Here is a 17,046-nt window from a genome sequence, read left to right on the forward strand (position 1 = left end):
ACCAATTGGGTAGGTTCTTCTTCCCGTGATTTTGGATTAAATTCATCCGTGTTCAGCTCGTCGCAATCGATCAACCGACGTTTGCACGCATTCCATGGGATCAATTTCGCTGACTCATACGAAGCCAAATCATCGGATGTAGTAGCATTGCCTTGTCCCTGTCATCAATTCAATCACAAGAACGGTTGTATCAGACAAGGATCAAAACAACTCTGCGTATGTTGCGTGCCGTCTCCGGCAGCCAAATTCTTTACATATATCCGACCCCTCGCCATATCCGAATCCAGTTCGGTTTCCTTAACTCCCTCTTCACCCGATCCTCCATCTCCCTTCTTGAACTTTTCCTTCATTTAGCTGCTGACCTTCATCCTTATCTTGATCTGAGCGTTATGGCTCCACTTTCGACCTCCACAGCCGGTGCCGCTCGTGCTCGTGGCGCCGATCCGATGCCCCTCTCCTTCTCTGCTTGTACAGCCTCAGATGTTAGCCGAAACCACTTCCCAGCCGGATTCAAATTCGGTGTCGCTACTGCTGCATATCAGGTATGTGGCTTTTTCTTTGACCGATCGGCAATAATGTTTTGTGTAACGAAGCCCACATATGCCTCAATCAATTTATGTTTTTCTACGCCGAGTATCCTTAGAGTGCCTCATTATAACGAGCACATTCCACCATGGACCTTATATTGTTCTTGAGGATTTGTGTTGAGAGTTACGAATGACTTGTTACAGGTCGAGGGCGCTGCTCTGTCTGCTGGACGTGGAATGAGCATTTGGGATTCTTTCTCACATATCTCAGGCTGGTGTTCTGATCTCTACCGAATGATTTACTTCGTCTCCCTATAACATCTCAGAATACGTAAAGCTTTGGTTTCTCTCCCTTTCTCACTGCATTGGTATTTAATTATTCGTTCAAACTTCAGGCAACATTGGCGATGGAAGCACAGGGGACGTGGCTTGTGATCACTATCACCAATACGAGGTACGTTAATTTGTTCTACTGTTGATCTTTCAAGCCCAAGAAATGAACCATTCTCCTGCGAACGCGGGCAGTACTTATGCAGCGGAGTTTTGGACAGACTGATGTGAAGCTGATGGTAGATCTTGGTATCGATGTTTATCGTTTCTCCTTATCTTGGTCACGTATATTTCCAGGTTTGTCAGTTTTAGCAGATTTAAATTGCTCTCTTCCTTTTTCCGGGAATTTGTTCAGTCGATCGCACAGCGGGAATGATTTTTTACATTAGTTCCTCAAACTTTCTTTTTTTCTCTTCCCAGCTGGTATAGGTGAAATAAACCAGGAAGGCGTGACGTTCTACAATAAGTTGATCAACCTTCTACTCCAGAATGGTATAAGGGCAGCTTTCTTAATTCCGATGGATTTAAATGAATCGCAAGTTCCTGATATGCTTATCAGAGCCTGTTGCTCTTTAGAACGGAAACATGTATACTGCTTGATCAGATGTGCATGCGAAAATATAAGAGCATACTAACTCCCATGTGGAAACTTTCAGGTATTGAGCCATACGTAACGTTATACCACTGGGACATGCCTCAAGCCCTGGAAAATGATCCTGATGTCAAAGGATGGAGAACTAAGGAGATTGTGTGAGTTCTTACTTCCAGGTCTCTGTGTAGCTTGTAGAAATTGTGAAGCTAACCCAATTCTTATCATATAGAATTCTGATTGTAAGAAGCAATATTCTCGAATCGTTTTAGTGCAGGCCATATTTTGCACACTATGCGGAAACTTGCTTCAGGCTTTTCGGAGACAGAGTAAAGAACTGGATTACGTTAAACGAGACCCAGTCTTTCGCGTATGATGGTTACGGAACGGGAAAGCAAGCACCTGGGCGATGTTCCTCAATTTGCGGAACAGAAAAGAACTATTACGTGGGCGACTCCAGCATTGAGCCTTACTTATGCACACACCATGCCCTCCTTTCGCATGCAGCCGCTGTGAAGATTTACAAAAGTAAATACCAGGTACTGATTTGGGATGGTCGTAACGTGACCTCGATCGACCTTTGCAACGCCTGCTAGGAAGCCTGGGCTGTTTTTCAGAGTCGAGGAGTTGACGACGGTGCAATCATTTTGTCCGATTTTTCTCTACAGGCTGAGCAGAGAGGCAGGATCGGCATAACTGTTAACTCAAAGTGGTACGAGCCATATACAGATACCCAAGAGGACATTGATGCAGCACAGAGATGCATCGAATTCGAACTGGGATGGTAAGCGACATTGAGCTTTTGCCTTGAATGATACTCCTTTAAAATTTTCAACATTGCATTCATTGGAAGCTTGAAGTCTCGTGGTTATATTAGGCTGCTGGATCCGATCCTTCTTGGGGACTACCCGGAGTCGATGAGGTTGGGCGCAGGTAGTCGCCTTCCAGTATTCTCGGACGACGAGAGAATCGACTTGGTGGGGAGTTTGGATTTTCTTGGCTATAATTTCTACACGGCCAATTATGCCAGAAGCACCCCTGAGGTCGAACCAAGCAAGAGATGGATAGCCACAGATCGACTGGCCGTGCAAGAATGTAAGCTTCAACACTAACTTGCCCTTATGCTATAGCCATCATATTGCTAGAGCTTAATACTCCTCTAATTGTTCCTCACCTTCCTTCGGTTGTTGCACTCAGATGCCGGGCCGGATGGAACTTGGATAGGGGAGCCCTATGTAAGCCTTAGCAATATGAGTCTCATGATTCCAATAACGTTATTTGAAGTGCTCTGTAGCTGCCAATTGCAAAATAGTGTATCTAAGAGTTGTTTTCTACTGGTTTTATCAGGGTCCAATGTTTCTAAGATGGATCTACAACTGCCCCTGGGCACTCCCTAAGATGCTTCAGTGGATGGAAGATCGTTACGGCAGGGAGCAGTTCTTAAAGACCCCCATTATAATAACGGAAAATGGTAACGTCTTTGCAGCAATATAGAGATCCATAGAGTCTGATCTAATTTCTTTTTTTGCTTTGCAATCTTCCCGATGCTATCTAAATGTTTGGTCTATCGGCAATCTTAATGTTGCAGGAACTATGGATATGGAAGTTAATTTAGCCTTAGATGAATCGTTGAATGACTCGTCGCGCATCCAATATCTGGATGACACACTTTCACATTTGGCTACTGCTATAAGGTAACGTCTCACTTAATTGTAGCAGATGCAGTAGGCACTCGTTTTGACATCACGTGGACGAAGTTCTAATCTTATAGATGCTCCGCATGTCTCGTTTATACCGAAAAAATACATGCTTTCTTGAGAGGCTTCCAGCTTATAGATCAGATGAGAAGCTCTGTTCAAATCAGGCGTTGGTCTGACATTTTCGACTACGTTAATTTGCAGGAACAATAATTACAACGTGGAAGGATACTTTCTCTGGTCCCTTCTCGACAATTTCGAGTGGAATTCTGGTCTTATCTGCCGCTTCGGCCTGCACTACGTGGACTATGAGAACAATCAGACACGCTATCCTAAAACCTCCGCCCTTTGGTACGCCAAATTTCTCCAAGGAGACGACTCTAAGGGATACGCACCTGCACCTTCCAAGCCCAGCCTACCTCATTCCAAAACCTCTACATCATCCAAGAGGAAATCCAGGGGCTGCTTAAGTTCAATAGAATCTCCATGGCGCGTGATAAACTCGTTATTGGAGACTCTTATTCCGTTCATGAGGAGGCCTTCTCCTTTGCAAGCAGCTCTCTTGCAACATTATGTGGATGTAAAGAAGAAGCCACTCGCATGAGCGCCGCACAGCTTAAGCCCTGCTTCCTGAAATAATTGATTTGTTTCCCAATATATGCGGCAGTTCGCTCTTAACATATTTTCTTCGTATAAGATGAACCTGCCGCTGTATATTCAGCCGTCATTGATATTTTTCCATAGGCAACAGAATTAGGCGCGAACATAATGCATCTTATGTAGTTAGAGAACACAAGAGGCACCCTTCAAGCAGTGGTGACATTATGTAAATAGGGGTTACAAAGACATATAGTTAGAGGGGCCATTCATTTATCGGAGCCGTCAACCAGCTGCATGAAAAGCTGATTATTGATTCAACTAGTCCCGCCAATGTATATAGCAGTAAGGAGCTGCTCATTTGTGAAGGCGTTGATTTACAATTATGACTTAACGAGCTGGTTGTAATGGTAAGTATGCTTGTTGTTTCACTGAGTTTACTCTGGATGCAAGAAAATATATCGAATGGATCATTTTATGTATCTAGCAAGAATTCGTCTGTATGCTTCTCAAAGTTACTACCTTGATTGGACTCTTTCTGCTCCTCGAAGATGCTAGCTTATGGGAACGAAGGTCTCATCTCCACAAGTCCAACAGGAAATTGAACGACTGACTCACGTTGTTTCGAAGGCAAATTAAATTGAATTCTTCTGGACGCGGTGAATGTTGAGCTCCTAATGGCTCCTAATTAATCTACCATCAGCCCCTTCCCCTTCTCTCCCCTTCCCTCCTCTCTTACTTCGCCCACTCCTCTCCCATCCTTTTCGTGCTTGTTTGGGCGGCTTTCACAGCCCCCTTCGCTCCCTGCATTCTATCCCCCCTCCTCCTTTTAAACCTTTTAAACTCGTGAAGGGCGGTGGCTTATCGAAGAAGCTACTAATCAATGTAATTTGCATAGGTTAATTCACTCCCCCTCCCCCCCTCTTTCCCTCTCCCCCCAAACTAATTACTTTGCTTCTCCCCTCGACTCCCTCATCCCCTCACCCCCCCTTCCTCGCGTTGCGCTCCCTTCCCCCTCTCCCTCTCTCTTCCCATTCTCCTCCCTTCTCTCCCTCTCTCTTTCCTTCTCCTCTCCTTCCTCCCTCCCTTCTCCAAGAGATCGCGTTGTCGTGGCAGCGCGGAGGTGATGATAAATAAATAAATAAATAAATTTAAACTTCTTTCCCTCTCTTTCCCCCTCCATCAAAATATGTCATTTGAAGATGTTTGTTTGAAAAATTTTTGTAACTATTGCAAGGTGTTTATGGCACCATTATAAAGTTCTTTGAGATTATACCATTTTTGCTTTTTGAAACTTTGAATGGTGTTTATTGGCACCGTTATTAAATCTTGGAGAGTTTAGAGTTCCGAAACTCCGAAAGGTGTTTATTAACATTGTTATAAATTAAACTTCCTACTATGCGTCTGTACATAGTAGGGTCTTCCAGAAGCTCACCTGCATCTGCGCTCAACTTCACATTATGCTCCAAAGGAACTGAAATAGGCTTATATCCCACTTGTGGATCTAATCACCTCAATGTCCAAGAAGTAACACAGCTCTCCCAAATCCTTCATCTCAAACTTCTGCTTCAATAACATTTTCACATGAAGGATATCTTCATCACCATCACCTATGATGATCAAATCATCAACATAAATGACAAGTAGCATAATGCCTTTCTCTGTTTTTCTCACATAAAGTGAGAAATCTGCCTTATCAATAGTGACAAGATACTGTCTTATCTTGTCAGACCATGCTCTGGGTGCTTGCTTCAAGCCATACAAGGCTTTCTTCAACCTGTAAACAAACTTAGGATGAACAGCATGCACATAACCTGGTTCTGGTTCATGTATCACTTTAACCACATAGGCATAGTGAATGGCTGTAAATCCATTATATTTCAGCCTATCCACATGATACTTAACTCTGGTAGACCTATGCAAAATAGGCTCACTACCAAGTGCTCTCAAAACATCCCTTGTCTTCCTTACTCCAGGTGTAACAACAGAAGGAATTGCATAGGCTCACTACCAAGTGCTCTCAAAACATCCCTTGTCTTCCTTACTCCAGGTGTAACAATAGAAGGAATACCATAAACTCTTTATTTCAAAAGGGTAGTGTCATCTTTTGGTTTTGGAAAGATATTTTCATAAAGTAGATTTTTTTAATAGAAATTTGAGTATAAAAATGAATCGGGACCGTGCACCAGTCTATGTAAGAAGTTACATTAATTTTCATAATTTAGTTTTATTTGCTACTGTTTCTTAGCTTTTGGTATAGCTTATCTTTGTTACATTTTTATAATTTTGATTTTATTTCCTTTAACACACTCTTAAAAATTCCTTGTTTTAATGTTTTTATCTGTGTTTTAAAGAGTGAGTTTTTCCTCAAATTTTATCCATAAACTAGTCCAAAAGTATCTATTAAAATGAATTTGTACATTGACAAGTCCAAAATTAATGAAATAAGTGTTTCTTAAGGTTTGGGGGGGGTTGGAAACAAATCCTAGCCATTCAATTAGATGTTCTTCTAATTAAGAGAGGCTGAATCTACACATGCACGATGAGCCGCCATCAATTTTTCAAAAGACACAAGATGTGGTTTCCAGCTGCCACCGACAGGTCGACGCATAGGAAATGCAATCGTAGTTTCTTGGAAAAAGGAAATATGGATGGTGAGTGGCTCAAGAAATTGCTTCCATACACATTTTCCTAAGAGCTTTTTTTTTCCTGGGATAAGTGTCAACAGCGCTCCAAGACGGGGTGACCAAGATGAGCCCGAGTGCATCTCCCTAAGAGCATCTTGTCTTCACACACATGCCTATGCTCTTTGAGTATATCTCCTTTTATTCTTCCTTTTCTCACAATATGATGGCACATCAGCTTCTTCTTCATTCAAAATTTCCTAGCTATGGCTTTTCCCCGTGTTTCCATTTCGACCTCCCTCAGGATTCACATCTCGCTTTGGCTCTGGCTATGGACATTTCAAGCTTACCTCTCCTCGCTATTTTGATCTGAAGCTTTTCCCTCCCTTCGAAACGACTACAAGCGTTTTGGTGTTGCTATTGTGGTAGTTTGGGCGCTATGGCTTATGAAGCAATTACCAAGCTTTTGTGTTCAGGTTATGACTGTGTGAAGGCGACGTGCGTGGCTATTGGAGTTCTATTGTGAGAAGATATTCTGAAGCTCCATTGTGGTTGTGGTGATGCGAAGTAGTTCCCAAGCTTCCGGCTATGGCAATCTAACGCTGTGGTTAGGATTGAATCCATTTCTATCTTAAAGGAGATTGAAGCCTCCAGGTGGTTCTTTCTCTTTGCTCCCATCCCCTCTTGTCGAACATTTCCCTTTCTCCTCCTCCTCCCCTTCTCTTCCTCTCTCTGCCTAAACTCATTTTCCCTGTCTCATCTGCCTCTATTTTTGCCTTGCCCCTCTTTTGCTCTCTCAGTGTTGCCTCCACCCACTATATTCACACCTTCCCTCCGCCTATTTCTACTGGCAATGACGTGCTATTGATATTGTTTACCATGAACACACAAACAGTGTTTGGTGATTGTAGCTTTTTAAAATGGATTAAAATAGCCAAAAAATAGAAGCCATTGTAAAAGGTGAAAAAGAAGCCAATGTTTTAAAAAAAGCTTAACACTGAAAAGTGAAAAACCATGTCGCTTCATGATGCCATAGAAAATTGGGACTTAAGGATTTATTTACAAGTGTGTCAGACCCCTATTGAATTGATTTATAGGAGTCTCTTCTCATGCGTGTTAAGAGTTTTTGGCCTGCCCTCAATGGGTGGGCCTTAGTAATAGTTTGGCCTCCAAAGAGAAAAATAAGTATTTAGTTTTTTTAATGTTCACTTTTTTTTGGCATCCATTGATTCGAGGAGCATGTGAGAATCCCATGAAATTCTCCACCTCTCCCTCTCTCTCTCTCTCTCTCTCTCTCTCTCTTTCTCTCTCTCCCCTCTTCTTCTTCTTCATCCCTTCAATCCTCCACTTTTGTATCCCCCTCCTCTCTCTCTCTCTCTCTCTCTCTCTCTCTCTCTCTCTCTCTCTCTCTCTCTTTCTCTCTCTCTCAAGGAGGAGACCACGATGGGAGTGAAAGTTGGGAGCGAGAGTAGAAGGAAGGACTAGAGTAGAAGAAAGAGGGAGAGAGGAAGGGAGAGGGAGAGAGGAAGGGAAGAGTAGAGGGGAGAGTAATAATTAAAAATAAATAAATTTAATTAGATAGGTGGGTGACGAGGAGGAAGGGAAGAGAATGGAAAGGGAAAGAGAGGAAAGAAGAGGGGGAAGGAATGAAGGTAAGGGAAAAGCGAGGGAAGGAGAGAGAGAGAGAGAGAGAGTCGCGCTGTCGCAGCAACGTAGAGGCGATGGCAAAAAATTTAATCTCTATATATATATATTAAATATAAATTAATATATATATATATATAAATATATATATTTGCTGTCGTAGTCCGCTGCCTCTACGCTGTCACAATAACGTGACTCTCTCTCTCTCTCTCGGTGTGTGTGTGTGTCACCACCGCACACTATAGAAGAAAGGGAGGGAGAGAGGAGACGAGGAAGAGAGATAGAGAGAGGGAAGGAGGGAGAGACGGGGGGAGAAAGACGAAGGGAGAGAAGGGAGGAGAAAGGAGAGGGAGAGGGAGAGGGAGAGGGAGAGGGAGAGGGAGATGGAGAGGGAGAGAGGAAGGAAGGGGAACATGATGAGAGGGAGGGTGTGATTGAAAAGGGAGAGGGAGAGGGAGAGGTGAGAGTCAACATACTTCCCTCAAGGAATTCAAACTTCTTGCTCTAGAATTCAAACTTCCCTCCCCCTTCCCCCCTTCCCCCCCTTCCCCCCTTCCCCATTCCCCATTGCCCCTTCCCCCCCTTCCCCTCCCCTCATCCCCCCTTTCCCCCCCCCCCCCCCCCCTGTTAGAAACTCACTGTGCCCACCTGTGAGCCCCCGATTTGAGGGGACAAGGAGCAGTGAGATGTAGGAGGGCTGGGAAAGAGAGAGACTCAGGCTAGCATCATAGGCAACCAGCACATAGGCTGATTGCTGCCTACAATAGCAGGGAAACAGGGGGGCCTTGGGCCTCACTTGGAGGCGCCTACAGCTGCATAGACTGGCTGCACAGGGCACCCTTAAATAGGGGCCTGGTAGGCCAAGTCAGCCCAACCAGGGCCACCGACCAGGACCAACCCTAGTTGAATTTCTAGGGCCATCTGGTCGGCCACCAGACAGGGTACCGACCCTGCTGGTCAGTCAACCCAAAGGGCCTGGGTAGTGCCTATAAAAGGCCCACTGCTTCAGTCATTCCAGCATCTAGTGCAAGACTGAAAGCCTCCTTCCAAGGTTGTGTTGTGCACTGAGAGCTGGTTCAGTTTGTGAGAGAGAGTTCCATCACTTTTCTCCGGCACTTTGCTGAGTTTTGTATTGCTCCCTGGGAGCCAGTTTCTGCCCACCTTCTGGTGGATGAATATACTCTTTCTCTCTCTCCGTTTAAGTTATCTCTGAGTGAGTGTTTATTGCATCTATGATCATCTATCTGAGTTGAGTGTGAGGAAGAGTTGGAGGGATCTTGGGTGGAGGTTTGAGTGATTCATTCCCTCCTATTCTCTAACATGGTATCAGAGCCATAGGATCTTAACTCTTCTTCATCAAAGCACTCTTTGAAGGAAGGAGTCCCTTGGCAAAAAGGCGATTCTGTTTTCAGCTCAGGCTAGTATGGGAGGTCAGTACATCTTTTTTGCTTCAGTTTTTCAGTTTGCTATTCACCGAGATAGTATTGTGCCCATCGGATATGCTTTGCATGGTCGATCACGCATTATGCACCATTTCCCCCCCTAGTTTTAAATGCACAACCATTAATAAACATGCTCTGAGGGGGCTCCGAGGTGTGTTATGCAAACAAGTACTTATGGAATGGGTGCGCCACTTTGCATGCAATTCAATACCACCTAGTTTGAGGCACGTGCAAAGTATTATGTCCATTGGATAGGCTTTGCATTGTCGATCAAGCATTAAATACCATTTTTGCCTCAGTGTGATACACATCCATAAAAAAACATGCTCCTACGTGTGTTATCCGAACAAGTACTTATCAGATGGGTGTGCCACATTGCATGCAACTCAATAACACTTAGGCTGAGGTGTGTGTAGAGTATTGTGACCATCGAATATTCTTTGCATGGTTGATCATGCATTATACCATTTCCCCCCTATTGTTATGCACAATCATAAAAAAATGTGCTCCTAGGTGTGTTATCTGAACAAATACGTATGGGATGGGTGCGCCTCTTTTTGTTCAACTCAACACCACCTAGGTTGAGGTGTGTGCAAACTATTGTGCCCATCCGATACACTTTGCATGGTTGATCAAGCATTAAACACCATTTTTGCCTCAGTGTGATGCACATCTGTCAAACAATACGATCCTAGGTGTGTTATTCAAACAGATACATATTGGATGGGCATACCACATTGCATGCAACTCAATACTAAATTATTTATACTATCATTTATAATTCTAAATCGTATAATGAGAACTTTAAATTAGAGACTCTATTAGCTAAATGGTAAACATGAATCCATTATTGCAAACCCATATCCTTGTATCACCATCAAAATTTAATAAAATAAAGTAAAAGTAAAATAAAAGAGAGTAATTTAATAAAAAGTTACAACTAATAGGAAAAATATTTAAAAGAGACTAATATTTTTTATAATTGTTCCACAAGAAGATGGCGACAGATTTCATTCTTGGGATGGAGGTGATATTATCCTGCCAAAGAGAAGTAGTTGCATTTGCTACAATCCATGATAGTGATCCAAATTCTCTTGGTCACTTTCAAAAATTCTTAAAAATTCTTAATGCACATGTTGAGCTAAAGCATAAGCATGGAGATATGGAAGTACTTGGAGATGTTATGCCTTATAACGTTTTCAATAAGTCATTTATTACATGGGATAGAGATGAGACTTATCCAACACATATCCTCGGGAATACAAAGTGCAATTCTTTGGATTTCAGAGTGGGAGATATTTTGCTAATGATATCATTTGCAAATAAGAACATAGTGCAAGGTCAAGTTTTGGGGTTTGAACACTGGGATCAGTGATGCTCATTTGTGAAGATGAGGATTATGAAAGTTACTATTGATGGTATGGACGATAACACAATGTCATTGGATGGTCCCTATTATGAGGAAGGAAAATATTTGAGATGGAGCATACAATTTTTAAAGATTAAAAAGGGATATGTGCTTTTCAATGATAAAGATAAGGTATACTATAATTTCAAAGGACTTAAGGGACATGTGGTTTTCAATGATAAAGATAAGGTATACTATAATTTCAAAGGACTTAATGAATATGCCTACAAGCCAAGCTTTGTCCCTTCAGACATGGATGATTTCAATGGACTCAAGTATAGAAGTGACATCTTATCAGGACTGGATGAGTTCATTGATACCGAGAAAGAGAAAGAATTTAGAAGCAATGCCTGCTCTCGAGTGGATGAATTCTTGCATATTGAGAAAGGCAAAGGCATCAAAAGTGTTGAATAACAATACACTGTATATTGGCTATTTGAAAAAGGAATGGGTCCCAAACCATGAAGCAGTTCGGAGCTTTCCACAAAGATAGTCATAGTATCCTAGAAATCGATGAGAAAACAAGGAAGCACATGGGATATGATGTAGAAGAAAAAATAAGAATACCGATACCCATTATTTTGCATATTATAGAGTTTTTGAAGATGCTCGCTAAGGAGGAAGTAGAAGGAGATAGAGAAAATGAAGAATGCCCATGAGAATACCATTCAAGCATCAATAAAGACTCCAAATGATGAGATTGAATGAGGATGGCATCCAAGCAACAATTGACGATGAATCGGAAATTCAAACAAGCAAGTTTCTCATTTCTACTCATATTTGTCAAGGTAGAATTGAGTTATTGAAAAGGTTGCATGTCAGACTCCTTTGTACAAAGACTCATGGAGAGCAATATTTCTTGTAATAAACATATGACAATGTAAAATTGCAAGCATAGCTATTAGTATTTTTGGAGCACATTTAAAGAGTCTTCCATGTCTCTTGTCTACTTTAACCTTTAAATTTTTTGGGACTTCAAGAGTGTTATATTTTTCTACATCAAATTTTAAGTGCATTCTTTTGGATTAAATTATGTTAATAAGTCTTTATTTTGAAAGTGGTTTTTTATGGAGTTAAATTAATAACTCATTAGCTATGTATCTATTCACAATGTTCAATAAGTACAAAAGTATCATTTCATTGGTATAGAGTTTGGTAGATTCTATTTTAAAAAAACCACCACCATCTTTCCTCATGTAGCATTGGGATGGTTGTGGATAGCTATAGAGACCTTGTTACATCAATAATAAGAATACTAAATTCTCTAAATCAACTTCTAAGATATCACGTATGGTCCCACAATAAAATAATTGATAGGAAAGGAGATTGGTATTAGATGTTCTTGCTTGGCTATCTTTGTATAAAGTTAGCCACAACTCCAAAATTAAATGGGGCTCTCTTGGAATTGATGCATTCCTCACAAATATCTCATCCATATGACCGTAATGCACTATAATCTATTGACTTTAAAGAAAAATCATAAAGGCACTGAGGATGCATTTTATAGTGATTATGACCATGATTTACTTAAGTTAAGCAAATCAAAAAGTAAGAAAATGATGTATCGATCACATCCTCATACAAAGTCCCACTCTCACTCAGTTACTATCTCTCTAACATCTTTGACATGATGAAGAGTTTGTTGTAGCCATGACATGTGTTAAGAGAGAAGCACAAGGTTTGTAGGATATGGTTCAATCCTCTACCTTGCTCTAAAACTTCTCCTTGCATTCGCTCTTTCTGTTTAGGCCTCTTCATATCTCTGTATCCACTTTTGCATGTTGTTGCTATTGAGGATACAACTTGATGATTTTCTCCCTCAATAATTCGCTTATCTTTCTTTCAATATCTTTCACTTAAGCAACCTCAAATATGATACGATTATCTCCTTGTTATGACAATGAAGTGGCATATTAAGATCCATGGATGCAAGAAACTCATTGGTATATACCAATGACTTTTGCATACTCTAGCCCTCTACCATGCTTCCCTCTGGTCTTGCTTTTTGCCTTACAATTTTGTGCAAAGTTTTCATAAATTGTTCAAGGAAAAAAATCCAATGACTAAATGGTTCTTGCAATGGCAACCTCCTTTAATGTGTGTATAAGCAATTGCACTTGTGTTATTATAATGCTTGAGGGAAAGTTCTTCTCAAAGCAAGCACATTATAGGTTTGATGAAGTCCATCCTAGCCTTATCGATGCTCAATGAGGAGATCTCTTTTCAAGAGGGATCCATCTATTTCACATGCCAAGATAAGATTTAAATTTTGCTACTCATTCATAATTAAATAGAATATAAGGCAATGTATAGTAAGCATACCTCATAATCTGATTGATCATGTAGTGTGAAAAGACAAGCGTATTTCTTTGGAGACAAAAGCAAGCGTATTTGTTTTGAAGCCTATTTCAAAAACCGACGAAAGTGACTTGCATATGCGTACGTAAGAGGAGGAGAGGCAACAAGACAAGGGTCAAGTGTTTGGGCAATCATATAAAAGGGGTACATGATTCTTGCAATCTCTAAGAACTCACCGCCAGTACCTTCAATGTCCTCTCTTTTGCCTCTTCAAGAATAACCCATCTACAAGGATCTCCAGATATGGCTGCAATTCAAGCTACCTAGATGATACTCCAATCCCCCTCGGAACAGGCTTGTGGAAACGATGCGGCATTGGTCTCCAGATTCGACAATCTAACTCGAGATTCCATGCAAGTGCAATGCCTAGTTTTGTAGAAAATCCTGCAGCGCAATGGGAAGATGGTGTACTGGCAACAACAGCTCAACTTGTAGATGAAGGCGAATGGATTGCAACGGCCCACAAACGATCGTGCACTAGAGGAGAGGTTTCGAGCAGCAGCACCTCTGTCGACATATCAAGATATTGAGTCTCATGTAAAGGGCATTGCTGACAGCAAAGACTCCTCTTTACTATGCGGTGATCCTGTGATACACTTGAACTACACTTGAACATGAGGTATGTAAGTCACTGCATTTGCAATCCGATCTAAGAACGAACGTGACGCATGGCATTGTTAAAGCTTCAAAGCAAGCCAAGAGATATAATTGGTGCCTAATTCGTTGTGGTTGTACACTAAGTAATGCAACTCTGGAACATCCTCAAAAAAGCCTAAAAGGTTTCCTGCCACTCAACTCACAACCCAGCACCCTATCGACACCATGTGGCTGAGCACGGCATTCAAAAACAGGTTTGCATCACCTCTAACTGTTCCTCGAAATACGTACCTCGTCTCACCAATGGATGAATTTTGTTTCTCGTAACTGGGCAACTCTGAGTTTTGACACAACACAGAGGATGCCACCCTGCAAAAGCGAACTTTTATGAGAGATCCATGTGCTTCGTCCTACCTAGTATTTAAGATTGAAACACTTGTATGTGTTGGCAGGATTTACCCGATCTCAGATGGAGGAAAATGCCTAGCTTTTGTCCATGCGCCAAAACGTTTCGACACAAACTGTGGGATCAAGGTAGGCGGCGTGACTGCCAACTACTTTTAGAGTGATGCGTTTAGACATAAGACCCAAAGGCACCCTCCAATGGTCGATTTTGTGAGCCCAGACGAAGTGCTCTTCGATCCTGATGCTTAACAATCTATCCACTGTCACCTTGTTTATGTACTGGTGCGCTCTACAGAGTTGGAATTGTGTTCATCTCTACTCCCTTTTAGCATCATCTAGGCTTTCAAGATGTTCGAGAAAGTCTGGCCATATATCTGCGATGATATTGAGAGAGGGACCTTGAGCACAAGGATCACGAGCCCAATTTTAAGAGCAGCCATGCGCGAAGTCCTATATTGGCCTAATCATAGCTTGCGAGGTTTGTTCGAAAGGAATGTGAAAAGTCATCTTGGTCCGGCATCGTCGAGTGATTGTGGCCAATGTTGAAGTATGTGCACTGCATTCTAACTGTGGTCTGATGGCATCCTATTTGCCCTTGCTAAGATACTACTGTGGATAGTTACCATTAGTATGTGGAGACTACGGGTGCTCTGAATGTGCTTGGCTTAGCATTAACATGGACTCGACGTCCACACCAGAGGTTGTTTCGTTCACACTGGTGCCACATCTTGCATATGTGGAGTTTTTGCCTGTTACATGGAACCGCATTGAATAGAAAAGTCTCGTTGGAATGGAGCAAGTGGAAGTGGGACAAGAGTACGAGATCGTTTTGACGACGTATGCAGGTAGTACTTTTTCCTATTACACTGCATGCTAGCTTCAACATTGCACAACTTGTGAAATTATTTTGTAGGCATGAATTCATAATTTCAAACAATGAATCACTCATGTATGCACATATATACACGATTTTTTACATAACTAATACTGTATTAATCGGCTTAATATGTGTGCCAAGAATGCCTAATTCCATAACAAGGTGATGAGTGTGATCGTAGCATCTAGAGTGCAAATTGAACTTAAATTTGTGTTCGGCGGTGATCACAGGGCTATGTAGGCATTGAGTGGGCGACATTGTAAAGGTAATGGGGCTCTACAACACGGCTCCATAGTTTGCATACATGGCGAGGAGGAACAGCCTCCTAAGTGTGTGTGATGACAAGATGGATGAGAAAGAGTTGTGAGAGGTGGTGGAGAAAGGGGCGGAGATACTCAAGGAAGCAGGCCTCGAGCTAGTGGAGTACAGCAGCTATGCATCAAAAGGTGGAGAAGGGGAGGTAGCGGGTAAGTATGAGATATACTAGGAAGTGAAGGGCGGGGAGGTGGAGGCAGAGAGGGCAAGCCGGCTACTGGAGAGATGTTGCACAACAATGGATAGGGGGCTAGGGTACTTTTATAGGAAGGGAAAGATGGAGGGGATGATAGGACCATTGGAGGTGTGTGTGGTGAGAGAGGGCACATTTGCAAGGATGGTAGAGGAGGCAATGCACAATGGTGCATACCTTCTACAGTAAAAGACACCCAAGATGGTGGTATCACTACCTCTCCTAGTTGTCCTCCATGCCGGCACCCTCGATCGTTTCACTAGCCTGCCCATGCCCCCATAACTTGTCACCCCCCAACCCCACCCCTCTCATCCTCCTACCCATGTTCTATCTTGACTCTAAGTTAACCAAGCATGTCTCACTGTTAACATCATTGGGCACTACTATTTCCACTCACTATCACCAGCCAACCACAGGTTGCCCCCAACTTAGAGCTTAATCTCACATCATGATTATCCAACAATAGGACAAGACAATGCACTATGTGCCTCCATATTGTAAAACCATGTTACCTTTACAATGTCACCCATGCAATACTTGCATAGCCCTATTTGTCGTGATTATAAATGGTATGATCAAAGGCATCAACTTTTTAGGGAAGCTCTAGTGTTGAAATTCTTGACACAAATAAGTGATTTGGTGTTAGAAATTATTGGCACATATAAGTGACTATGTTATATAAAAAGTTGTGTTCATGTGCTAGGCGTTCTCGAACATATGAGTGATGTAGTGTTTGACATTATAGGATTAGGTTATATAAAGAATTTGTGGACTATAGCAAAAAAGAAAACACCATCATTCTTTGCAATAGAAGCCTCAAGGGATGCACTATGAAGAAACCCCATGTATCATGTAGGTTCAAGGGGTATTATAAAAACCACTTAACCGAAATTTCCCCCCCAATAAAAACATTCCTCTTTACTTATGTACTAAGTGAGTTTTTTCTAAAATTTAATTAAAAAACCCCTCTTGTTATTGTGATCGTGTTACATTTTTTGATAAATTTGAATTGAAATACCCCTCCTTTTGAATGTACATCGTGCAATAAAATTCTATGAGGTGAACTCCCCAAAGTTTGAGCACAATCTCAAGTGGTAGCATTTTGTCAAAAACTTGATCAAATGATCCAAGAGTTGATCATTTTTTGTGCAAAGTGCAATGAATTTGTCCAGGAACACCCACATAAATCTCATGAGACATTTGTTAAAAATTCCCTAGACCATTCTTTGGAAGGTATCCAGAGTGGCATTAAGACTAAAAATCATGGCATCGAATGCATAAGCGTCCCATTCTATCACATGAAAACTTTAGAAAAACATTGCACATCCTATAGATAATAACAGATCCTATTAATTAGATCTTCTTTAGTCATAAGAAATATCAAGTAATGCACTTTTGAATGAACACTTGGTTGCATGTATGTGAACAAGAAAATTTTGATGT

At 41.7% G+C, this 17,046-nt stretch overlaps 2 protein-coding genes and 1 pseudogene across 3 annotated transcripts; all 3 read left to right on the forward strand.

Annotated features, from left to right (window-relative positions):
* The first annotated feature begins 301 nt into the window (after positions 1–301).
* On the forward strand, positions 302–845 carry LOC147882701 (beta-glucosidase 40-like). The gene is made up of 2 exons (XM_087400480.1): positions 302–542; positions 732–845. The coding sequence occupies exons 1-2, from the start codon at positions 390–392 to the stop codon at positions 843–845; spliced, it is 267 nt and encodes an 88-aa protein (XP_087256606.1). The 5' UTR covers positions 302–389.
* Positions 846–922: 77 nt separating this feature from the next.
* On the forward strand, positions 923–3,902 carry LOC147882702 (beta-glucosidase 25-like). Of its 2 annotated transcripts, XM_087400281.1 has the most exons (11): positions 923–981; positions 1,079–1,154; positions 1,278–1,349; positions 1,514–1,607; positions 1,724–1,985; positions 2,115–2,230; positions 2,324–2,541; positions 2,644–2,681; positions 2,794–2,917; positions 3,035–3,140; positions 3,348–3,902. In XM_087400281.1, the coding sequence occupies exons 2-11, from the start codon at positions 1,094–1,096 to the stop codon at positions 3,745–3,747; spliced, it is 1,491 nt and encodes a 496-aa protein (XP_087256407.1). In that variant the 5' UTR covers positions 923–981; positions 1,079–1,093; the 3' UTR covers positions 3,748–3,902. The 2 variants fall into 2 exon arrangements, with proteins under 2 accessions (XP_087256407.1, XP_087256406.1); XM_087400280.1 differs by lacking the exon at positions 3,035–3,140 and having other exon boundaries at positions 957–981; positions 3,348–3,750.
* A 10,664-nt stretch (positions 3,903–14,566) lies between these two features.
* Positions 14,567–15,390, forward strand: LOC147882703 (indole-3-acetic acid-amido synthetase GH3.2-like; annotated as a pseudogene).
* The last annotated feature ends 1,656 nt before the right edge of the window (positions 15,391–17,046 follow it).

This window comes from Dipteris shenzhenensis, chromosome 29, assembly GCF_047967505.1.
Source record: "Dipteris shenzhenensis isolate YYH24624 ecotype China chromosome 29, Dip_SZ_1.0, whole genome shotgun sequence".
Lineage (NCBI taxonomy): Eukaryota > Viridiplantae > Streptophyta > Polypodiopsida > Gleicheniales > Dipteridaceae > Dipteris > Dipteris shenzhenensis.